Here is a 25,868-nt window from a genome sequence, read left to right as displayed (position 1 = left end):
CAGAAAAGGCCTTTTACCTCTCTTCCCTGCCTTTAATAGCTGCAGGAGTGAGTGCCAGATGACACAGCTGTAGACAGGATAAAAATCGGTAGTTACCCCCTTCTGAGTCACCATTAACTAAGTCACTTTTGGTCATTAACTTACAGTTTCCATGATTTCTCACACAACGTCAGATCCTTGATGCACATATAATGCCTGTCATGGTCATTCTATCTTCTTAGTACCAGAGGACTACAGATTTTTAAAAATCCACTTTTGTGTCCATACATGTGGCTCATCACAGTAGTGGTTGGAGTCCATTCACTGAATTCCTGAAACACTTTTTCTGTTTTGAATTCATCTGAAAAGTATCCAGCTCATATGCTGTGAGACTACTGAACGGTGTGAGCTAAAGCACAGCAAGTAGTGACAATCGGGAACGTTGTGTAGTACTACACATCCTCAGCACCATCTAAATAAATACACAGTTCCCCGGGCTTTAACATCTTACCAGAGTACATCATCAGGTGAGGTTAGATCAAAAGCACAACTCTCCAAACCGTCTTTGAACTTTATTACTTTTGAGTCGATCCATACAGGGAACACTGGAATAAGCAATGAACTTTATTACTTTTGAGTAGATCCATACAGGGAACACCGGAATAAGCGATGCTACCCATAGACAAATTAACTCGAATTGTCTTCGATCTTGTTCTCAGGTTGGTTAAGTGAAATGGCTGAACGAGAGTGAGGTGTCTGTAAAAGCAGATAACATAGTAATATAATAGAAAAACAATAGAACAGTTAGGCTAATACTTTTGACCCTAAAATAAAAATTCTAAAAATAGCCATGGCAAGAGAAGGAAACTGTATTTTTTTTAAAGTTGTGTAGTAGTACATGTGAGAATGTCATTTATTCAATTAGCTCACTTAACATTCAACAACTGTTGTAGCTGATTATGCCTTTGGTCACAATGTTCTGTAATTACTATGATGAGAGGTTTTAATAAATTTTACTAGATTAGCATATAGGAGACAGAATTTAAAAACTCAGAGATAAAAGAAATAAGCAGAGAATCTGAGATGAAGTTAGTTCTGGAATAGGACTGGAGATACTATAATATATGCAAGACTGTCATTTTCAGAAAAAGTTATAGAACTTTCTGATACATTTGAGCTCTAGGATTGCTCAAGTCTGTTATAGTTACAACAGCAGAATTTAAATGTTTAGTCTGCATTTAACTAAAGATACAACTTAGTGAAAAGAAAGAGTTACTATCTCAGAAGTAACCTTCAGTTAGCAGCAACTTATGCTACAGAAAAATTCATCTGTTTCATGACCTTCACATTTTGTAAAATGTTAAGGTGAACTTTAATCCTTCAGATCAAAGTGGATTAAAGTCCGCAATCTTTGAGCTGAAAGGAAGTTACTAAACACAAAAATTCACATGTCATAAAAAAGAAGGTGAAGAGGATTCTTTTTTTTTTTTTTTTTTTTTAGGAGTGTGTAGGGTAGATAGAAAGTCCGCTGCATTTGGCACGCCTTTTCTCTTCCAGATGAGATCAGACCACCTACTAACAGGACTGCTGATTCACAGATACATGATTTGCTTGGGAAGAATGGTCTTGGAGCGTTTTAGAATATATGCAGCAAAAGTAAAGAAATCTAACAATGAATTTCTTCCTTTTTGTTTCCATCCTTCACACATCGAGGATCTGGATGCTGGGACCAGCCATAGGCCCGGCCAAAAGGAACACAGTGCAAATAGTATGCAACAGAGGAGGAAAATTTTCATCGAGCTCTGGGTCTGGTTCTGCCTTGTGGATGTCAAACTCACTATGCTTTGTAAAGCAGTTTAAAGGGAGCTGCTGCACTGGCTTGTAATGGCTTTGAGGTGATACAAACACATCTGAGAACCAGAGTGACTCAAATCCTGGCACAAACCTAGTTCACTTCTGTGCTGCGTAGGTGAGCCTCCACCAACACAGCTCACCTCACCAGCCTCTTGCCTCAATCCCCTGGCAGAGGGGTGATGCTCAGCAAATTGCTGTCAACTTAGGGATGTGATCAATTGCTGTTCCCACTCCTGCATGTGACGAGAGGAGTACCACTGAGGTGCTAGCCTGGCCAATGGCTACCCATTGCTACCCAGCTTGTCAAGAAAGCTAGTGGCAGCGCAGGTGGAAGTTTCCCAGCAGCAGTCTGACGACAATGAAGGCAGCCTCAGCACTACTGAGCATCTCCCGGTTAATAACAAACAAACAAGAGAGCTAAATGAAAACTCTTGAATGTCAAAGAGTTCCACAAAAAAAGAGTGGAGGAATCTATGGGACGTTTTTTGCAGAAACTGTCTATTGTCTTTCAGCTTCTGTGATATAGTTCCACAGTTTCATTCTCCCCTTTTCAACTACGTCACTCATGCCTTTTTCATGTGTTATGTTGGAACTGGAAGAATTTTAGGCAGCAGCAGTGAAACACAGATCTCTTGTGGGAGTTAGATTGACTCCTTTTCTTTCAAAAAGACTGAAATCTCTGAATCATACTCACAGAAATCTTTTGAAACTGTAATTTCCTGAAATTAACTGAAAATGAGTAATTTACTAGCTGTTCTAAGAAAGATTAATTATCAGGAATGTAAACAATACTTGGAAACCATTTTCTTAGTGATCAGTTATTAGCAACTTCTCCATTCTACCAAATTCCATACTGTTGACTTCATGTTAGAGTATCTAAAACTCCTACAACTCCAAAGGATAAAACTGAAAAATGTTTAAGTGCTGGTGAAGTTTTCACTGATTTTTCTGCTTATAGAGCAGACAAAATTGACATCCCAATAAAACAAAACAGTCAAGCAAGTAAATATCAAAGTAATGATAGTTTCAGGTACTGCCCTAGAAATATGCCTTACCCTACTCTAAACGATTATATATGGCATCCCACAGTTGTGCTTGCTATTTAAGAATGCTGATTTAGAAGATGCATCATTCTTGCAGATGGCATTTTTTCAGACACTGATATTTCCAGTGTGTTTCTGAACCAAGACCATTACACAGGTAATAACCATCAGAAGAGACTAAATCTCTGTCATTCTCAAGCCATGTCTTGGCTAGAAGTGAAAGCCTCTCTCTCAATTCATGGAATATTTATGTTGTTCACAACTCAAGGGAAGAAAAAATCAGAAAAAGCACAATAAAATCCTGCAGTAAACAGTCTTCAAAATAACATTTCTGTTGTAAAAGTATTTAATGAAAGAAAAACAAGTGTAGAAATGTAATATTCGGTTGATCAGAGTGTTAGAAGGGAGGAACAGAGTTTTATGGAATTTGATGGAATTCTAGATTTACATTGTTGGTTTGTTGGTTAAAATCATATGAAGACAGATATATATATACATAAAATCTGCAGCAATGTGTGGAAACTGATCCCTGCATTTTGCTTTCAGGTATCCTGTATGTACATTACATACATTACGTACATATATACATTAACTCTACTGTAAACAGGAACACTGTTGTGAATCTTCTCCAGTGTAGCTGAGAGAAGAAGCTTGTTAAGTGACTGTTGAAGGATGTGTCTGCCAGACTGAAACCTCAAGCTTAGAAGATGATGGAATAAATAGTCCAGTACTCGTGCCAGTAAATAACTGGAAATATGGTTAACTGGACAGCAGCAGCTTTCAGTATCTGTCACTCCTTTGCTGCAGTGCCTGTACAAAACCACAGTCATACTTCTAAATTTATGTGAGCTGAATACAGAAATAGCCATCTGATGCAGATCAGAGGGTCCTGGTCTGTAGGTGCTGGTAACGTTGCCTACAAGACCTTACAAAGTTGCTTGAGGCCCTACATTTGCTTCTCACAGTTCTAAGGTTCACGAGGTTAGAAGAGCAAGGAGTCTGTGGCACCTCAGTTGCTTGATATTGTTGCCATTGGGCAATGAAGGTCAGGGACCATGGCATAAAATGAAAGATTAATATTTGATGTGATAAGAATTTATTTTCAGTCTTGCCTGAATATGGCTATGAAATAGATTTCTTTCATTATTCCAGCTGTGTAACAACCAAATTCCTTTCACTAAATAAGGTTAAAATAATGGCCATTTTTGCTAAAGTCAGCAAAAGGCATTTCTAGCATACAATATTTTAAAAAGCTATGTCTAATTTTATGCAGTAATTCTCAATCATAATAAGTGACAGAAAGAACAGCTTTTTTATTAGTGTAACTACAAAAGACTACAGGCTCTTCTAAGAACAAACTTTTCTGAAATCTGTGTTTGCAATGTAAGAACTTATTTGTACCATTTTTAGTATGGCTACTTCTCCTGTGTCACTGGCTCCCTCATGGAGATAGCTTCCGACACTGATACCACTTACAGGATCAGTGTAATTCAGAGTAATTAATTTTACAAGTTCATGAGGTTCTTAAAAGTTTTAATTGCTCCTACTTTACACAAAATTTGACCCCTTACTCTCCATATAAACATGGTATACTATATACATTTTAAGCTTGCTTTCATTTTTCAAGTGGTGCAAAAAACATCATCTCCAGGCAAAACAGGTGAACAATACTACAACTCTTTATAACATCATCAGCAGAGACATTCCCAAAGAATGAATACTGAAAAAAAGTTATAATGGACATTACAAAAAATCAGTCAATAAACTACGAATTAGAGGAGGACTTTATAAAAAAATGAAAGTGCATTGGCTGGAAATATGGAGCATGGGGGCAGCACCCAGAAGTGACATTACTAGCTGACATGGCAGGAAGTGCCCCTCTTCCCACTGACACTAGGGACATGGCATTATCTTCCACCCTCTGCTGTGCTCCATGTGAACCCCATGAGTCACCTCTTAGACACGCCTCCTGTTTGCCAGTGATGAGAAAGGGAGACTGATCTTTAGCTGGTGCCAGCAGTTGGGTGATATAAAACTCCTTAATGCTTTCAGATGCTTTTCTCTCCTTGCAGGAAGGTTTCTGTAAGATCTCCCTTTAGCTTCACTCTGCTTAAACTCACAAAATTTCTAACTGCAAAAATATTGGCCATTTTCTCTTGTATTGTTTGTGTATTACACAAAGGTTGTTGAGACAGCTGATGGCATACAGTTACTTTTAGGGAGAAATAAAAATGAAAGGAGAGAGAGGAAAGGGAAGATTCTCCCCAGTGGCCACGTGGGAAGAGAAGCAACAGTGGTTCTCCAGAGGAACATCCTCCCCTGGGCATCTTCTCCAGCGCAGCAGGTGCAAGGCCAGGAGGATAACAGCATGAGATCAATGGCATGGAAGAGAGGGGAAAGGGCTGCCCCAGAGGCTCTGGGAAATGCTGCCGGGGTGGCTGGGGCGATGGGTGCAGAGCTGCCAATAGAAGGGCACCTACAGAGCAACGGGTAGATGGCTGCTAGCAATGCAACAGGCCCCTAAGGCACTGTGTAATGTGTGGGGCTTAATAGATGATATTGCCTTTGCTTAAAGGCTCAGAGCACAGCGCAGCTCAGAGTGCAAGCATCAACAGTGAATGCACCAGAGATTGTGACTCATTTTGACCTAAGTAGCTAAAGTCTAGGGTAGTTAGCAATAAAATTAACAACATTAATAGGCACTGAAGACAAATAAAGGAAGGGATGGCATATGTAAAGAGAACCCTTTTAGCCTCAGATAGGTATTGAATCCACATCTTCCAGCTTCAGAGGTGCCTACCACTGCCTATGCACTGTTTGATCCTTGTTCCTTACGACATGTGGACTTTGCCTTCCTGGATGTTCAGCTGAGTTTCACTGTGATTCTCCAAGATGTAAAGGGGAGGTTACTAATGATGCAGGTGAGGGTACTAAAATCTGGCCTATGTATACTTGTATTTCTTTGTGCATCAAAAGATAAGTTCTCATTCTTTCTGGATTAATTATTTTGCTGGGTATTTACAGGTACCAAAGTGCATATGTAAAGGAGGTAGTGTTTCCCTGGGTTTTTAATTCTCATTCTCATTCAGTGCAAAACAAAACATCTAATTTAACGAACTTAAATATGAAAAGAAAATCATTAGATTGCATCAAAACATCACCACAGATTCAGTCCAATGTGAATGTAAATAATTCTTTTTCTTGATAAAACTCAAAGTTGTTCCAGCCTGCTCGTATTTTGACTCATGCAGAGAAATGGCTTACCCTTCGCCAGATAATAAGAAATAAATCTCACCCTAAATACTTCTCAAGCAGCTTTTGTCTCCATTCTTTTTCAGTGCTATGTTTCTATTGGCTGTTTCAGTTTGGATTTAATTTTCAGCCTATTGTCTGATGATAAATTTGTGAAATGAAACGTGAGTGGTCTGTTTGGGAAAACATACTGTTTTGAAAGTAAGGGATAACTTCCACTTCAAACAGAGAGTGGAACTTAAAGGCAGACATGTGTTTTCATCTAACAAAGTAATTATCAGTAATAAAAGGATCTTTTGCTGGGAGAAGTCTGAAGAATATTTACCTGAAACAAACAATAATGGGAAAGTCTGAACTACCTCTCTGACACTGACAGCTGGAGAAAGAGGAGATGATACTGGGTCCCATCTTGTTCAACTTCTTCATCAATGACCTGGATGAAGGCACAGAGTGCACCCTCAGCAAGTTTGCTGACGATACAAAACTGGGAGGAGTGGCCGATACCCCAGAGGGCTGTGCTGCCATTCAGAGAGACCTGGACAGGCTGGAGAGGTGGGCGGAGAGGAACCTCATGAAGTTCAACAAAGGCAAGTGCAGGGTCCTGCACCTGGGGAGGAATAACCCCATGCACCAGTACAGGTTGGGGGTTGACCTGCTGGAAAGCAGCTCTGCAGAGAAGGACCTGGGAGTGCTGGTGGACACCAAGTTAAGCATGAGGCAGCAATGTGCCCTTGTGGCCAAGAAGGCCAATGGTATCCTGGGGTGCATCAGGAAGGGTGTTGCCAGCAGGTCGAGGGAGGTGATTCTCCCCCTCTACTCAGCCCTGGTGAGGCCACATCTGGAGTGCTGTGTCCAGTTCTGGGCTCCCCAGTACAAGAGAGACATGGCACTACTGGAGCAAGTCCAGTGAAGGGCTACAAAGATGATGAGGGGACTGGAGCATCTCTCTTATGAGGAAAGACTGAGAGAGCTGGGCCTGTTTAGCTTGGAGAAGAGAAGGCTGAGAGGAGATCTTATTAATGTGTACAAGTATCTGAAGGGAGGGTGTCGAGAGGATGGGACCAGACTCTTTTCAGTGGTGCCCAGTGACAGGATGCGAGGCAACGGGCACAAACTGAAACACAGACAATTCCATCTGAACATGAGGAAAAACTTCTTGACTGTGAGGGTGACAGAGCACTGGAACAGGTTGCCCAGAGAGGTTGTGGAGTCTCCTTCTCTGGAGATATTCAAAACACGCCTGGACATGATCCTGTGCAATGTGCTCTAGGTGACCCTGTTTGAGTAGAGGGGTTGGACTAGATGATCTCCAGAGGTCTCTTCCAACCTCAACCATTCTGTGATTCTGTGATTGTGTGATGGAGCCTGCAGAGCTCTAGGCAAGTCTAGGTTAAACCATGTGCCTACTCACCCAGGCTTATAGTGCCTATTACCCATGCCTGTTACCATACTGTACTTCTTTTGCTCTTTCTGCCAAACTTGGTGTTATAATACTACTTGGAGGAATGCATATGAAGGCAACTAACATCAAGGTACATAGTATGATCATCAGCACCAAGATGACACTTTTAAAGAAAAAATATTTACATATAAATATACAGTATATATAATGTATATAGTATGTATATAGTGTATATATATATATATTTATAGGAGCATATGCTCATAGTTAATATTGTAGCTAGCTGCATGTCTTCTTGACCAATTTCCAGCAAATCCATAAACATGTGGCGTACTTTTGTCATGTTCTGTGTATTGGACAAGAGGGGAAATGTATCTTAGAGTCTAGGTTCTTCCTCCCATTTTCTTCATGCTTTTGGATATTTCTTAAACTATCATATTTGATATCCTAATTGTCTAACATTTTTACTGTGTATTATATATTGTCACAATATAGTATATTGACACTATTATTATTATTATTGTTGTTGTTGTTAATTAGCATCAGTTATCACACTAACATTATGTTTTAATTTATTATCTGAATTGGGTTAAAAGATCCTGCACTTCAGATTGCCCCAAGAGGCAGCAAAGTGCATTACCATGCAAATGGTAGACTGCTCAGAAGATGGAGCAGATGGCTTTTACCTTTTCCTCTGGCTGCAATGCTTGTGACTGCATGAGAAGTGAAGCAAGGAGTGAAAGAAAAATGAATGTGAAGAATGAGTAAACAGTTCATGGCAAATCAAGTGGTTCTGGTTTTAAGTATCTGAAAACACATGGCTTTCTGAGAGATATGACCCCTCCCTACCAGTGATACCTCCTGCATAAATATTTCTTAGAGCAACACTATAACAATGGGCAAATCAGGAACAAATTTTCTCATGCCCGTCAGTCTCACCTGCTGCAAGCACTTGGACCACCTGCCTGTTTCTCGTCAGCAGTCACAGAGCTGCTTGTTCCAGATTTATGTCATCAGGTTCACCTCTCCATCTATTTGCCTGAAATCTTAAGGGGGTTGGATAAATAAATGTATATGCAGGTCTCAAAATTTACTGGTACCGTATGTAACTCTTAGACTCCAGACTCCTTTGCTCAGGGAACTTCTCCCACACACAGAGATACTTTGCAAGCAGGATATTCACAAGAAGCAATTATTTATTGGCTATTTCACACAATAGATAGCTCAGACTAGCAAGCTACTAGGCTAAGCATTAATATTCTCACCACCTCTCTGTGGTATCCTTTGAGACTTTGATGGCCAGTTGTCAGTCAGGTAGTGAATGTTCAGCCATCTCCTGACTCCCTGTTTTTCCCTGAGCATTTTATACCTTTCCATGACAGTGTTTTTCCTCATGTTAAGATGGAAGTGTCTGTGTTTCAGTTTGTGCCCATTGCCTCGCGTCCTGTCGCTCGGCACCACTGAAAAGAGTCTGGCCCCATCCTCTCGACACCCTCCCTTCAGATACTTATACACATTGATAAGATCTCCTCTCAGCCTTCTCTTCTCCAAGCTAAACAGGCCAAGCTCTCTCAGCCTTTCCTCATAAGAGAGATGCTCCAGTCCCCTAATCATCTTTGTGGCCCTTCGCTGGACTTGCTCCAGTAGTGCCACATCCCTCTTGTACTGGGGAGCCCAGAACTGGACGCAGTACTCCAGATGTGGCCTCACCAGGGCTGAGTAGAGGGGGAGAATCACTTCCCTCGACCTGCTGGCAACACTCTTTCTGATGCAGCCCAGGATACCATTGGCCTTCTTGGCCACAAGGGCACATTGCTGCCTCATACTTAACTTGGTGTCCACCAGCACTCCCAGGTCCTTCTCAGCAGAGCTGCTTTCCAGCAGGTCAACCCCCAACCTGTACTGCTGCATGGGGTTATTCCTCCCCAGGTGCAGGACCCTGCACTTCCCTTTGTTGAATTTCATGAGGTTCCTCTCTGCCCACCTCTCCAGCCTGTCCAAGTCTCTTTGAATGGCAGCACAGCCCTCTGGGGTATCGGCCACTCCTCCCAGTTTTGTATCATCAGCAAACTTGCTGAGTGTGCACTCTGTGCCTTCATCCAGGTCATTGATGAAGAAGTTGAACAAGACTGGACCCAGTACTGACCCCTGGGGGACACCGCTAGCTACAGGCCTCCAACTAGACTCTGTACCACTGATCACAACTCTCTGAGCTCTGCCATTCAGCCAGTTCTCAATCCACCTCACTGTCCACTCATCTAACCCACACTTCCTGAGCTTGTCTATGAGGATGCTACGGGAGACAGTGTCAAAAGCCTTGCTGAAGTCAAGGTAGACAACATCCACTGCTCTCCCCTCATCTACCCAGCCAGTCATTCCATCATAGAAGGCTATCAGATTGGTTAGGCATGATTTCCCCTTGGTGAAGCCATGCTGACTACTCCTGATCACCTTCTTTTCCTCCACATGCGTGGAGATGGCTTCCAGGATGAGCTGCTCCATCACCTTTCCAGGGATGGAGGTGAGGCTGACTGGCCTGTAGTTCCCTGGGTCCTCCTTCTTGCCCTTTTTGAAGACTGGGGTGACATTGGCTTTCTTCCAGTCCTCGGGCACCTCTCCTGTTCTCCATGACCTTTCAAAGATGATGGAGAGTGGCTTAGCAATAACATCCGCCATCTCCCTCAGCACTCGTGGGTGCATCCCATCAGGGCCCATGGATTTGTGGGTGTCAAGTTTGCTTAAATGATCTCTAACCCACTCCTCCTCCACCAAGGGAAAGTCTTCCTCTCTCCAGACTTTCTCTCTTGCCTCCAGGGTCTGGGGCTCCTGAGGGCTGGCCTGAGCAGTAAAGACTGAAGCAAAGAAGGCATTCAGTAACTCTGCCTTCTCTGCATCCTTCGTCACCAGGGCACCCACCCCATTCAGCAAAGGGCCCACGTTTTCCCTAGTCTTCCTCTTGCTGCTGATGTATTTGAAGAAGCCCTTCTTGTTGTCCTTGACATCTCTCACCAGATTTAATTCCAAACGGGCCTTAGCCTTCCTCGTCGCATCCCTGCATACTCTGACAACATTCCTATATTCCTCCCAAGTGGCCTGTCCCCCTTTCCACTTTCTGTATACTTCCTTCTTCTGGTTGAGTTTTGCCAGGAGCTCCTTGCTCATCCATGCAGGTCTCCTGCCTCCTTTGCTTGACTTCTTACTCATAGGGATGCACCGCTCTTGAGCCTGGAGGAAGTGATGTTTGAATATTAACCAACTCTCTTGAACACTCCTTCCTTCCAGGGTCCTCACCCATGGGATTCCTCCAAGTAGGTCCCTGAAGAGGACAAAGTTTGCTCTCCTGAAGTCCAGGGTTGCGATCCTACTTGGTGCCCTGCTGCCTCCTCGCAGGATCCTGAACTCCACCATCTCATGGTCACTGCAGCCAAGGCAGCCCCCAACCTTCACATCTTCCACCAGTCCTTCTTTGTTTGTTAGTACGAGGTCCAGCAGCACACCTCTCCTTGTTGGCTCCTCCACCACCTGGGTCAAGAAGTTGTCACCAATGCTCTGCAGGAATCTCCAGGACTGTTTGTGCCTAGCTGTGTTGTCTTTCCAGCAGATATCGGGGTGGTTGAAGTCCCCCATGAGAACCAGGGCCTGGGATTGTGAGGCTACTTCCAGCTGTCTGTAGAAGGCCTCATCCACTTCCTCATCCTGATCAGGTGGCCTGTAGTAAACACCCACAACAGTGTCACCTCTATTAGCCTGCCCTTTGATCCTTACCCATAAGCTCTCGACTCGCTCTTCATCCACCCCTAGGCACAGCTCCATACATTCCAGTTGCTCTCTCACATAAAGAGCAACTCCACCACCTCGCTTTCCTGGCCTGTCTTTCCTAAAAAGTACGTAGCCATCCATGACAGCACTCCAGTCATGCGAGCTATCCCACCATGTCTCTGTAATGGCAATGAGATCATGGCCCTGCAACCGCACACATATCTCTAGTTCTTCCTGTTTGTTCCCCAAGCTGCGCGCATTGGTGTACAGGCATTTCAGGGAGGTGATCGAGCATGCAGGTTTCCCAGGAGGGATACAAGAGGGTCCTCCATAGCCACATCCCATGCGCACTTCCCTGGCTGCATTCACCTGTTGGAGGCATCCTGACTTGAGCAGTCTTTTGCCAACTACCCTGTCACTATAACTCTCCCCTTCCCCCATCTTTCCTAGTTTAAAGCCCTCCTTACCAGGTTGGCCAACCTGTTGGCAAAGACCCGCGTGCCCCGCCTCGTGAGGTGGATCCCATCTCTCGCCATCAGTTGTTGATCTTCAAACAGGGTCCCATGGTCGTAGAAACCAAAACCCTGTTGCCAACACCAGCGGCGCAGCCAGTCATTAACCTGGAAAGTCCGTCTCCTCCTCCTCTCATCCATCCCCCTCACTGGCAGGATTGAGGAGAAGATGACCTGGGCTCCCAGACCCTTGACCACCATCCCCAGAGCTCTGAAATCCTGCTTGATGGTCTGCAGTTTGCCCTTGGTGTCATTGGCGCCCACATGGAAGAGCAGCAGTGGGTAATAGTCCGAAGAATGGACGAGCCTAGGCAGTCTTTGCATGACATCTCTCACACGAGCCCCCGGCAGGCCACAAACCTCTCTAGACAAGAGGTCAGGTCGGCAGATAGATGCCTCCGTCCCCTGTAGCAGGGAGTCCCCCACAACAATCACCCGCCGCTTTTTCCGGGTGTTCCGGTAGGGCACAGGGTCTGTTGTCCCGGTTACTTCCCTGGCAGCCATGCCCATCTCCTCCTCATCCTGGAGGGCACTAAACCTGTTCTTCAGCTTCAGGTCTTCAGGAGGAGTAGGAGCCTTTCTCCTCCCACGAGCAGTGACCAGTTTCCAGCCTTCTTCTATGATGTTATGATGTACCATTTCACACGGCACAGAGCCCTCTGGCAACTCCACTGCTGCAGGGGGTTGGGACTCCCGAAGCTGCACAGTCTCCGAGAATACCCTGTCTATCTCTTGCTCTGCTTCTCGGATGCTGCGCAGCCTACTAACCTCCTCCTGTAACTCCCTTACCTGACGACACAACTCGTCAACAGCAGCACACCTCCTGCAGGAGAGCTGGCTGCCAGCCCAGGCCTCCCGGAGAGGCCCCAAGCACTCCCTGCAGCCTGAGACCTGTAGAGCTGCATCTACTGTCAGAGGGCCAGTCTGGGTCCAAGCCTCAGACACAGCAACTCCAGCAGCCGCTGGGGAACGTGCTGTGCGGCGTGTCACGACCATATTGGGGAAGTGTACACCGCAGGGAACAGAAATGAAGGTCCCTTCGCACGTCCCTTCGCACGCCCTTCTGCGCAAACTGCTGCGCAAACTGCTGCGCAAACTGCTGCGTCTGTTAGCTGCGCTCTGGGAGCTGCGCTCTAGGCCTGGCTCTTATATAGGCCTCTCCCTAGCACTGACTCACAGGGTGCTTGACCGCCCAATCAAGGGCCACTGGGATCAAAGGGATCAAAGGCCCCAACCCCCTCTGGTCAGGGGCAACCCAGAGAGCTCGTTAGCAGCAGCCACTCCTAGCTGGAGCTTTTCCCACGAGCTTTTCCCAGGAGAAGTCAAGGCCTCCTGCAGTTGTCCTTGCCTAGCTTCCCCTTTCCTGTTCACAGCGATCACCTTCTAGGTCCTCGGGGGTCCTCAGAAAGCCCACAACTTCCACAAGATCCTCAAGTTCTAGTCAGAGCCCAACCACTGCTGCGCAAACTGCTGCCTCTGTTCGCTGCGCTCTGGGAGCTGCGCTCTAGGCCTGGCTCTTATATAGGCCTCTCCCTAGCACTGACTCACAGGGTGCTTGACCGCCCAATCAAGGGCCACTGGGATCAAAGGGATCAAAGGCCCCAACCCCCTCTGGTCAGGGGCAACCCAGAGAGCTCGTTAGCAGCAGCCACTCCTAGCTGGAGCTTTTCCCAGGAGCTTTTCCCAGGAGAAGTCAAGGCCTCCTGCAGTTGTCCTTGCCTAGCTTCCCCTTTCCTGTTCACAGCGATCACCTTCTAGGTCCTCGGGGGTCCTCAGAAAGCCCACAACTTCCACAAGATCCTCAAGTTCTAGTCAGAGCCCAACCACTGCTGCGCAAACTGCTGCGTCTGTTCGCTGCCTCTGTTAGCTGCGCTCTCTGGAAACCTTGAGCTGCCAAAAATCGTCACCTCAACAAACCTCTTTGTCTGCAGTTTTACTTTTCTTGTCATAGATGGCTCTCCTCTAGGTACTCTCTCACACCTTAGCATGTGGCAATTTTCTTAGAAGACAGAGCCGAGGTTAGGCAGCTGAGCTGTATCAAAACTAGGCCTTGGATCACAGACAGCTGAACCCCTGTGAAGAGGGTTACGCCTTTTCCAATAACGGAAGTTTGCAGAAGAAGTAGTCAGAAGCAGGTGCGCTCTGTAGGAAGGGAACCAAATAGCAGCACTTTCCTGTGACATGCTCCAGTATGTTCATGTGCCGGGGAACAAGATATGCCTCACAGCCTCGCTGTCACATAAACCAAGTCCGTCATAGATTTTATCAGCTACTTTTTGTGGACAGGAATGAGGAATGATGTGACTTCTGAAGCTGCATCAGTTATTTTGGACACTTAAGGTCTTATTTTATTTTATTTTATTATTATACTTTTTATAATTTTATTTATAATCATATTATATAATATAATGATTAAATATACAACATAATATATAATATATATTTTATATTTAATATAAAATAACTATATATTTATAATTATAGTTTTGTAATCTTATTTTGGACACTTAAGCTTTTGTTTTAAAGTATCATAGACCAAAAAGTTCCTTTGCTGTTTTAAAGTCGCTCTAGCTAATTGCAATGTTCAGTTATTAAAGCCAGGTGGCTTATTGGAATGCTCCAAGTAACAGCTTCAACGTAGAACATTGTACTGGACCTCCTTTTCGTCCATGTCACCGTTTCTCTTGTCCCGTCAGAGACTGCAACATAATAGTATAGTGATATCTGGGATGGAGAAAAGCTGTCTGCAGTACACACAGTTCTGATTTCACTTAGGCCAGATTTGCATAGTGAGATCTTCATTTTACTGTCAGATTTATTCTTGTTTTACACAGGGATAAATTATGTTAGGATTGTTGTCTATGTGTGCATATGTGCGTCCTCTGTAAGAGAAGAGTGCTGTGAGTTGCTTCTCAGGAAGCTTTCTTTTAGCTGATAGGCAAAAATTCTGCTACCAAGACTTCATATAGGTTTAATTTATGTTAGATGCCTATGACGTAAACGTGAATCTCTATTAAAAAATTTGTTTAATGTCAGTTTGGGAAACTTTCTCATAAATTTTAATATGCTTATGCAACTTGCATAGTTTTTACAGCTTCTTTTTTATTCCATATTAAAACGAGTAATGAAAACCAAACTTTTATACATCATACCCCTTTTAAATTGACCCTTAGAGCTCCATGGAGAGAACAGCTGTTCTTGCCACTCCTTAAGATCTTATAAAGAAATCTGATTTTCAAAAAGAAATGCTGAAACATTAAAGTCTCTGTTAGACCAACGCATGACATAATTCATTCCTATAATTCATTCCCGCAATATGACAGATATTAATTTGCATGTGGTAGTCATTGTATGCAGCTCAGGCTTCTTTTGGAAGTGCCTTCCCAGTCCTGTTCTGCCTTTACCCTCCTTTAGAGGTGCTTTTATTTTTGAAAAACCTGAAAGAACATGAAACTGTCTGATGCTGTATTAGCCATAGCATTTACTAAGGCATAATTTTATGTTTTTTTGCTTTTCTGTGAATTTGGGATGATTTTATTGTCAAATAAAATCTGGTAAACACAGATTTTTTTGCAAAATAGCTGGTTTAATCTTTTCAACTAATGAAAGCTCCTGGGTACATTCAGAGATGCTTTTTTGAAACTATCAAGCACTAAACAGTTTTGTTTCTCTTGCCTCTACTTTCACAATTGGTATTAGCAGTTATAAAAATAACAGGAGAGAAGTAATTTGAAGAGCTTTCCCTAGGCAAGTATATTTGAGCTGGAAAACCTTGCATTAAAATAGAAATGAAGTCAGAGGCTTACACTCCATAATTACAAGAATTTGTGAAAAACAGAGCATCTATTTTAAGAGCTCACTTTACTAATTTTTTACCTTGTTTTTGATATTTTGTCTTTCCTTATTTCCTTAATACTTACCTGTCTTTAGCATAAACATTTTTCTCCAAATAGCAAGGTTAGAGGTACTGCTATGTGTAAATTCTTTAGGAACATAACAAAGGCCGTCTTCTCTCACATTACGCAAATGCAAATATAAGAACAGAGCTTCTAAAATTGAACTCTACAGGAAATGATCAATTTGATCAACTGCATGTTGATGCAGTGAGACTTTTAATGTCATGCGTTAATCTAGCCTCTGAAAAATAGCCAAAGTCTACCTATTACAAAATTATTTTTAACTTTCAACTTTCTACTTTCTGTTACAGATTTCCATTCTGTAAGTTCTCTCTCCCTCTCCTTTAGTGACAACTTTCAACTTCCATGTAAGTGTACTATCTTGTATGCTACGAGTTTAATATTCTCCCCTGCTTTCCACTGACACTGTTCATTTATCCAGTTCATATGTCCAGTCTTGTCTCTTGAATGGCCTCTTATTGTTCTATTAGTGCTTCCTGCTATGCAGGAAAGTTTATCTCTCTGTTTTCTTCATGCCTTCTCTGACATCTGAAAGATCTCTTTGGTCCAAAGCAGACTTTCCTTTTCTGAACCTGGTTACTCTTGTCTTAAGGTCAAGACAATACATGAGCTGTTTTTGAAACTTGTAGTTATGATAAAAGCTAAAATTGTTGTTGTACTCTTATTGCATTTTAATAAGTTTTTTTAAAAGTAGCAGATACAGTAGGTTTCGGCAGTTTATCTTGAAACCTATTTTTGTTCTTAAACTAGATGTTAATGTTAGTCTAGTTTCAGTGACATCAAGCATTTACTAGAACCTGAACTTCTAAATATAAGTCCCGGAACAGTACCACTGGCGGTAACCAGTACCCTTTAAAGCCTTGTGCATAGCATGATGCTAAAGCAAGAATTAAAATACTTCTATCAATCACCTCCACAAACGCCAAAAAAGGAGTCTACAATTTTCAAACAATTATTAACCATGACTGCTGACATTCCCATTCTTGAGTTACCACAGCTTCACATGTGACTCACTCTTTTTAAAAACACATTCACACGTTCTTGTCATTGAGTATAGAATAAAACCCATAAACCACGTACCTGTCCAGACTCATTACAGTTATAATGGCACTGCATGTAAACTGGTTGCATGTGTCCAGGGAGGTAATGATTGTACAAAGAGGGCTGCCAAACACCCACTCACCTCCATGTACCCACTGGTGAATGAGGAAGGGCATGCCAATGATATGAACCAAATCTGCTATAGCCAGATTGCAGATGTAGATATCTGGGATAGTTTTCTTCTGAGTTCTGAAATAAATTGAGGACAGGAAGATGATTACTTGACATAGTTAATGTATGGGTTTCCAAATATGTTTGACAGAGCAGAACACAAAATTGGTGTGCCCACAGATAAGTACACTCTCAGAACCACTATTTTAGAGACAGGGCAAGTTTCTCAGATGAATGATTTTTCAAGCTAAACATTTTAGGCTCAACAAAAATATATTTTTCATGACTCTGGTTTCCTGTGAGGTTTAATGGACTATTTAATTTACTAACATCAGCACAATTACCCATATTCTCCTTTGAAAACTATAAAGCATTCAAAAGAAACATGGGTCTGGTGGCCATAGGTACTCTAAAAGTATGAACCTGTCATAAATAAGAGGAGATAACAAAGCCTTCTGACAAAGGCATATGATATGCAGTTAACCAAGTGCTGAATCTTGCTTAAAGATGCAGATGGGAGGTTCTCAAGTGCTCAAGACAAAAAGGGAATTGCTGACAGGGAAAGATCCTCTGGGAAAAAAATATTATGTGACCAAATATTTTAAGACAGTCTCATAAAATTTGCACCTATGTAAAGAATACAATTGAATTAAAACTGTATGCACAGTCTTCAGCTAAGTAGTAAGTGTTTGGCTTTGCTAATTTCATAATGTCCTTATTAGATAGCCTTTGTGTGAAATATATGCTTTCTTAGCTTCCTTTACTGAAAGCTAATTACCCTAGCTAATTTAGGATCCCTAAGTTAGGCCTGGAGGAATGTTATACATGCAGTTAAAAGAATTCCTGACTTTGAATGACCTTATTGCATAAAAAAATGAAAAAAGCATAAAGCATCTGTTAAGAGCACCTATATTTATAAAATGTAATTTAATTACAGAACTTTCTTAAAAAAGGTCCTTATCCACAGTCTTCAGATGAGAGTGATCTTGCCTAACTTCAATTACAGATCAGATGTCTAGTCTAAGCTATTTGTTTAGGTTCCCTCTGGGGTCAGTGGAGAAAGAGGGACAAAGTCAGAGGTTCAGTCCCTCCTCAAGACTTTTTGATGGCTAAATGTTTCATAGCATCATAGCTATATATTCTGAGCAATCACTCTTTGGTTTTCTTTCTCCAGTCAGTATCTCTAATCCATTGATTTTTTTCAATTTGCTCTAACGTAGTAGGTACCGTGAAGGGTCATGACAAGGTTAAGTTGGAGGAAAGTTGCAAGCCGTGGGAAAAGGGGAACTGGGGAGACTGTTGCTAGCTCGAACAAAGAGGAGTCTCAACAGGAGCAAGCATACCCAAGGACACTGGTACAGCTGGAGATGATACATCTTGAGAAAGTACAGATAAACCAGCAGAAGTCAGTGGGAACCAAGGCTAAGAACAAGTCAGCGTTTCTCCAACAAAGCAGCAAACAGCAAAGTACAAGGCATGATCACGGCGTGCGTGATCGGTGCAATGATTGGCTACCTGTGACATAATCCGCATAATGATTGGCTTAGCAAAGTGTATCATCTGTGAAATCGCTGAAGCAGCTAACTTTTAGTATAAGTATGTGTTAGAATAAACAATAAATGTCTCAGGATGCAAAACCTCCTGAGTCCGTGCATTCATTTGCTACAAGGTACAGGTTTATCATGCCAGGTGGACCTGGTTGTGCACAACCCACATTCAGAAGGCCATCATTTCCTAAAAAGACCTATGTGATGAGAATCCCTAATTTCTTATTTTTCCTGTTGCCGTCATCGCACGTTATAAACTATGAAATAACTATATTTCCAAAACCACAAATATAAACTGGAGGGGACCAGACAGACAAAAGTATTTATTTAACACATTTTTAATAATATAAAATTATGATTCGCTGTCATCTGGTTATGACGCTGAAACCAAAGCCAAACATCTATAAAGAGTATCTGTTGGCGTTAATGACAGGAGCTTGTTGAGAGAATGACGCATATGTGATCTTTTTCCTCCAGTGTCTATGGCTTTGTCAGCACTGAAGGATGTCAAATCTCCAGGAAAAGCAAAACCTAGAACTGTGTTTCCTGTAAGGAGTCAAATAGTAGCACCATGCTCAAACACACAGGTTTCAGAAACAAAAACTAAAGCATCTAAAACTGCACATACATGTTATTTTATAAGAAAATTAAAACTTTTTCACTACCATAGATCTTTTTGTGGTTTATTTCATTCACATTAGCAGGATAAATCATACTAAATTAGAAATTACTTTTGGGCTTAGAGTGAGAATCTCAAATTCTTAATTGTCACATTTTATGCTAAATATAGTCAGCAAAGAATATTCGGTGAACACCTGCCAAACTTCTGTTGAAAGGGAGTACAGTGGATGGCCATGAGACACATTCTTGAATTAAATAAACTAAAGTGTGGATCTTTTTAGACCAAAATATTCTCTAGGTGTTTTTTGTTTAGCTGAGACCTCCAAATGGAACTGGCCAAAAGCTCAGAGCACAGTGGAAGGTGAAGAAAATTCCCACCTCAGGAATCCAGTGCTTGACATAAAGGAAAGTATTGCAATGTCCCATGCTTTACACTGAGGTTCAGAAAACTATATTTAGATTAGAGCCTAAGGGCTAGGACACTTATCTTCATCCAGAATTTTGCATAGTTCCCTGTGGTGACAAACAGCTACAATATTTAAATGGTAACTCAAGCAATAAAATTTATCATCTCAAATCATTCCAGATGCATTTTGTTGTTCAGAACTTTCTTATATTTCATTAAGACAGTGGTGCTTGCATTCTGCCAACATTGTCACTTTATCAAAAAATACCAGGAAAATGATAGCTAAGGCCTCAATTTCAAACTTTTTTTTTCATGCTTTCAGGGATTTCTGCTTTCCCACTACAGGTTTGAAAGCTTCTCAGTCATTTCTCAGGCCATAGGTATTGGCTGGGCAATCCATACTTCCACTCATGCCAGGATAATTCACATGGTGAATTATTTATCTTTTCGTCTCTGAAACAACCAAGCTACTACATGTGAAAAAAAGTACAAAAGCACAATTTCTGTTCTACAAAGCCTGTGAATGATAGTCATATCTTCTCTCCAATTCTACTCTTACAGGTCAAACTCACTAAAAAAGGATTTGAAAATTTCCAATTCATTAGAAAAGGAAGATTTTTGAGTAGACATGGCAATGAAACAATCTATGTACTTGCTGTCGCTCCAGGAACAACTTTGAGGAACAAGACAAGACTGTTATGTGTTGTCATCAATCTATGTATATCCCATCCTGGACACAGAGTCTTCATTAACTAGAAGCTTAAGTATTAATGTGGAAGTGATCTTTCAGATTGAAGACAAGACGATTTATTAGTGTCACACATATACAGACACAAGCAAATAGCCTTTTTTCAAATAGGAAAGGTGCAAACGACATCCCTCATGGGCTCAATGCCTACATCTACAATGACAGGTAGCATCAGCCTTAAAGTTATCTTCCTGTCCAGGCCTGTTGTCCTCTGTCTACAAAATCTAACCATTATCAGCGAATCAGCTTGACCTGGAAGTTTTGCTGAATTTCCACATCTGAGATCAATTATCGTCCACTTCCTGCCTGCTCTCATACTTGGAATTTATCTATACACACGGGCCCCGAGAACAGCAAGTCCAACAGCAGCAATCCTATACTTAGTTAATACTATCTTCTAGCCCTGTTATGCCTCTAAGCACACATGGTGCTGCCTCTTGGATCTTTTCCATGCATGTTGTTCTCCCCTAGTGGTGGAAAAAACATCTCAATAATTTATCAGGATGGAATTGTATTATCTTTTATTTTTTTTTAATTAGGGGTTTGATTCCTCTGGGCTGACTTTGTCTGTTTGAAACTTAGACATCTAATGTCACTGAGTCATCTTGGCTCCTATAATCACTCTAGACAAGCAGTTCTCTGGGGGCAATTTTTCCTGTCTTATATATGGTAAAGATGATATGAATAACCCTTATGGAGAGACCTAGATGACTGACTTGGGCAGTCAAAGTTAGGCTGAAAAAAACTCACTCATGTCTGCATAACTGGAAAATGCCTGTATCTTGTAAAACTGAATATTGCTCAGTACCTGTTGAAAAACTCTGCACAGGGCAACCATTTCTGCTTTACATCTGTGCTTCTACACCTTCCCTCATTCAACCATACCCATCAATGAATACTCTCAAGTAATTCAGCTATCTAATTGGTTGTATCAGTCATTACTGATAGCTACATAACGTTGTGCAAAATATTCTGGTTCAAGGCTTAACTGAATTTCACAGTCAAGCCAGATAACATCACTTACAGACATGTATCAGTTCCTGTGCCAATGTCACCATGAGAAATCCTGTATTTCTAACATTAGCTTGTTTTTTATTTCTGAAAGAAATATGCAGCAGGAACAAGAAAATCAGGAATCTGACTGCACGCCGTTTGAGTGCAGACTCTCAGCTTTTCCATCCCAGTAAGAAAAGTTGCAAATCACCGGATACATTGCTTAACATGTTTTTTCGCTTGATTTAGGAACCTAAGATTGGAAGAGAGAACCATTGCCACAGAACTGAGTCACCCACTGCCACAAGCAACAAGACCAGAAGAGACTCTTTCATAGCAGAGTAATTTTCATCTCAGCAATAATGATTTTACTGCCGCTACTCCTACTGACAGCTGTTGCAGGACATCACTGCTCTGGAGTGTAGAAATCATCTTTCAGTTACCAGCCTAACATATCTCTTGATTAGGGTCTACCTATTTGCTCTTGTACCAGTATTGGCCTTTAGTTTATATAGTCCATTACCTTTTCTGGTGTATTTCATCTTGATTTATAGGGAGTAAGCATAAACCTCTGAGCCTTCAATTTTTTAAAACATGCTTAGGTGAATTTTCTTGGTTGTCCTTTCTTCTGGTTCTAGTAATTGTTCTTTTCTGTTCTTATTTCAGGCAGAGTTCAACTTTCCTGAAGACAGCTGGTGAGAATTGTATTTCAGGTCTCATTACGAGCTTGGAGAAGGGCATTAGCAGTTCCCTCTTTCTCCTGAAAAGGCACAGCGTTACCTGCACTAGAACTGTATGAGCCTATCGTACAGCTTTAGCACATTGACTGTCCACAGTAATCCCAGAACTTTCCTTTTCCTCCAATGTTTTCTAGCTGACAGCAGTCCTTCCTATTAATAACAACATTTTTTATGACTTTGTGCCTTGAGCTATTAAACACCACCTTATTTCTCTTGCTCTAGTCCCTCCTCTAGTCTTTATCCTGTTCTTTCTGTATAACAGTCTTCTACTCCTTCACATCAGCCAAGTCTCTGCAGTGTATATATGTCATTAGGAATACTATTGATGCATTCTTGCACTTTGTCCCAAGTCTCTGCAGGAAAGTATGAAATAAGATTGGTCCTATGATCAGTTCCTGAAAGTTCCCATGTTAATTTATTTCTCCTGAAAATTTGTTCAGGAAATTTGTTTCCTTTCAAAATCTCCTAGTACCATCTACCTTTTAGCCATTTCTTTCTTCAAGTCATAGGTCTTGAACTCATTGGAATCTTCTTTAGTTGAGTTAATAACTTCCAACCTGATAACATACAAAATCTGATAACATATAAAATCTGTGATCTGAATAAATTAGCTGGAATGTAACAGTTCCCCATATTTTCTGCTGGTGACTCTACTTTCAGTTGTGAATAAACCATCTCCAATTTAAGGCTCAGAATGCAAGTAATAAGTGCTGTGACACTTATTTGCAATCTCTAATTTAGGAATTGCTATTTTACCACTTGCTATTAGTTACCTTTAAAAAAAAAACAAGGTAATTTGACAAGCTGTACTTATAATTAACTCAAACTATTTGATTCCTTTTATCTTTACTTCTGTAACATACTCTTTCTTCAAAATTCGAAGTCAGACTAATGCAGCAAATGACGTTGCCTGGATCACATTCCCTGTCCCCTCACAAAAATATCTGCCCAGTAGTTGGTCTGCTATACTCAATAGATAAAATGTTAACTGCAATTCTGGGGACTGGTTTTCTCAAATTGCTGGGATGAAGATCATCAGACAGGTCTTTCTGGCTGACAGTTAACTCTTGCAGCATTTTCTGCAGCATTTTCTTTTTAATTTAATAGCAGCATAGCTCAACTCCCTCTGTCATCCCTCTAGGGATGAAGTTCATTCACATATGGAAGGCCAGCCGAAAGTCATTGAGTTGGTAATGTCTAAATTAAACTTCAGTGCACAGGAATATATTCAATGCAAGAGTCACTAGGAATTTTAGTTATTCTCTTCTAGTAAGTTCCAGATAATATCAATTTAATCTGCATTTAAAAAATGTTTTTTAACTGCCAGACCTGCAAACTAAACTGGGGAGCTGAAATTCCAAGATTCTTTCTTTATCATGTACCACCATCAGTAAAGCATCTGCTACTGTAAAGTAATTAACTTTCTAGTTAGTTGAAGAAGGAATCTAGCTTCTTTCATTCTTAAAAAGAATTGACTCTCTAATGCTAACAAAATTAAAATTCATGCATGGGAAAATGTGTTCAGTAAACAGAGAAGACACAACCTTGAAGCAGAGCTCTTCAGTGGAATCAGATCTGTTTAGTGAAAAGTGAGAATTTGACATGGTTATTTTTCAAAATGTAGCTACACTTAAAATATACATTTATCTATAGAGTTCGAGGTTATGGCCATCTTTTTCAGTGGTGGCAATTGCCACATTAATTTTTTAATGCACTATTTACAAATTCTTTTCCTGTGTGTTCTTTTCCTGTACATGTCCATAAATTTGAATGCTTGTACTTTTCTCAAGCAAATATGGTTTAAATTATCTTCTTTTTTTAAGTCATTGTCTGTCTCTATTCCTACTGTCTCTCATATTTTTATTTAAGCTAGACAAAGGCTTTTCACCAGGGAAAAAAGTCTTTGTTCCTTTTCAGTTTCTTTTCATTCTATTATTTTAAAGAGCCTATAACTAATTTTTAGAAACTCAATGACTTTTTTTTCCTTTCTATTCATTCATACATTTAAAAAGTCATATTCCCATCATGTCTGCTTCAGACATACTATTTTGACATTTATTCTCTTCTGCATTCTGATTGTGAACTACAAGGTTCTTGAGTGCAACAAGCGTTGGATCTCTGGTAGTTCCAAGGGAAGTTTTCTAAACCTAAGCAGATGACAGACACCTTGCCCTAGATAGGCCTTTGGAAATTCTTCCTTTACAGCCACAGTATATAGGGGTGGAATCCATCTATTAATTCTTGATGAGGGTAACACAGCCTTAAACTATCATATTTCTTTATGAATTTGCACTGCAGATAAGTCACCTCTTCAAGATACATGCTTATGGATGTAGAGTTTGTGGTACCATCAGCTAGTTGAAAACAAACCTTTTATTATATATGTGTGTGTGTGTGTGTGTGTGTGTATGTGTGTGTGTATGTGTGTGTATATATATATATATATGTATATATATAAAATCTCTTATTGAAATTAAGAAGCTAGAAGGTATTTTGTTGCACAGAGGATATCATGGTCAGATTTTTTGACCCCCAAAACTTCAGCAACTTTAGGAACTTTACCTTCTCAAAAAAAAGCAAAAATAGCTTAAGGTGTCATGTAAGAATATTGGATCAGTATTAACACCCTTGTCTCTAGATGTAAGGTGCTGCTGGAAAAAAGCAATGAGTTCTAGGAGCTTGCTATAAACTGGCAAAAGTTAGATAGAGCTCTGTTATAAAAATAATTTGAAGTAGAAGTACAGTTTTCAAAGGAGAAAGAGACTGTTTCAACTAATCTTAAAAGAATTCTTTAAAATATTGTAATTTCAAAAATAAATTCTTAACTCTATAAATAAGAAAACATTCTCTATCCCCAGTACTTCTGCTACCATTTAATATGGTAGGAAACATTTTGCACAAGTTATTCTTCTTAGACAGCTGAAGGAAAACACGCTGCTAATCTGAATGACATTGTTATCAAGAGTAGGTAAGACAGCAATGTCTGGCTGGGAAGACTGCTGTTGATTTTAACGAGAGCCAGGGAAAAGGGCATGTATTTCAGTTTCCTTGAATATGCTTGAAGTCAAACATGTGCTTAAATGTTTTCTCATAACAGAAAAATTCTAAGCACACATACATGTAACCAATGTCTGTATGCATGATTAAAATTTCTTTAGTTAAGAGTACATGCCAGTGACTAAGAAAAACATGAATAACTTGTTATGCTTGTCTTTGCTGGGCAGCTCTCTTCCTTAATGCAGTCATTTATTTTTACAGCAAATCTTTGCTGTGACCTGTATTAAATTCTATACCTTATTATTGTGAACACAATGAGGATATTTCCAACTAAACCTGTTGAACAGATAATCCCAATCAGAGATGGAAGGACGACTGTTTCTGCAGCACTGATCGCCTCATGATGATACCCTCCATTCCAAGATGTGTTAAACAAGACATGTACCATTCCAATAAGAAGGCTGAACTTCACTCATTTTTCAGATAATTTAGTCCTTAGTTCTGCAGTAGAAAGAGAAAATAAATTATTCATGGACTAATCATTTGAATATCATCAGTTAAGCCTAATATTTAAGCGTACATTACTGTTTAATGATTACCTGAATTTCAAAAAGACATTCCCAACAAAAGATTTTGTATATTCAGGATTGGACACAAAAGAACTGGATGGTATTGTTTTCAAAATGAAATCTGTGATATATTATCTTGATTATGATTTACAGAATTTTGCAAACAAGCAAGACTTACCTTTTTAGAATCACCACATTTATGTGTTCTTAGAAAGCCCACTGCCCACTTTTTCTCTCACATGGGGGTCCTGGCAGAAAACAACTTGCACATGGGCCAGCAATGTGTCCTTATGGCAAAGAAGGCCAACAGCAACCTG

General features: G+C 41.0%; 1 protein-coding gene across 1 annotated transcript; it reads right to left on the bottom strand.

The window, feature by feature from the left end:
* Positions 1-486: 486 nt before the first annotated feature.
* MCHR2 (melanin concentrating hormone receptor 2) lies at positions 487-25,458 on the bottom strand. Its single transcript, XM_013948795.2, is given in 5 exon segments — positions 487-584; positions 638-735; positions 16,799-17,008; positions 25,279-25,419; positions 25,421-25,458. Coding segments are annotated over 5 exon segments (585 nt in total).
* Positions 25,459-25,868: the final 410 nt, after the last annotated feature.

The sequence above is a fragment of the Apteryx mantelli genome, chromosome 3 (assembly GCF_036417845.1).
Source record: "Apteryx mantelli isolate bAptMan1 chromosome 3, bAptMan1.hap1, whole genome shotgun sequence".
In the NCBI taxonomy this organism is placed as follows: domain Eukaryota; kingdom Metazoa; phylum Chordata; class Aves; order Apterygiformes; family Apterygidae; genus Apteryx; species Apteryx mantelli.
The sequence above is the reverse complement of the archived record's forward strand: the minus strand, read 5'-3'. Positions and strand labels throughout refer to the sequence as shown.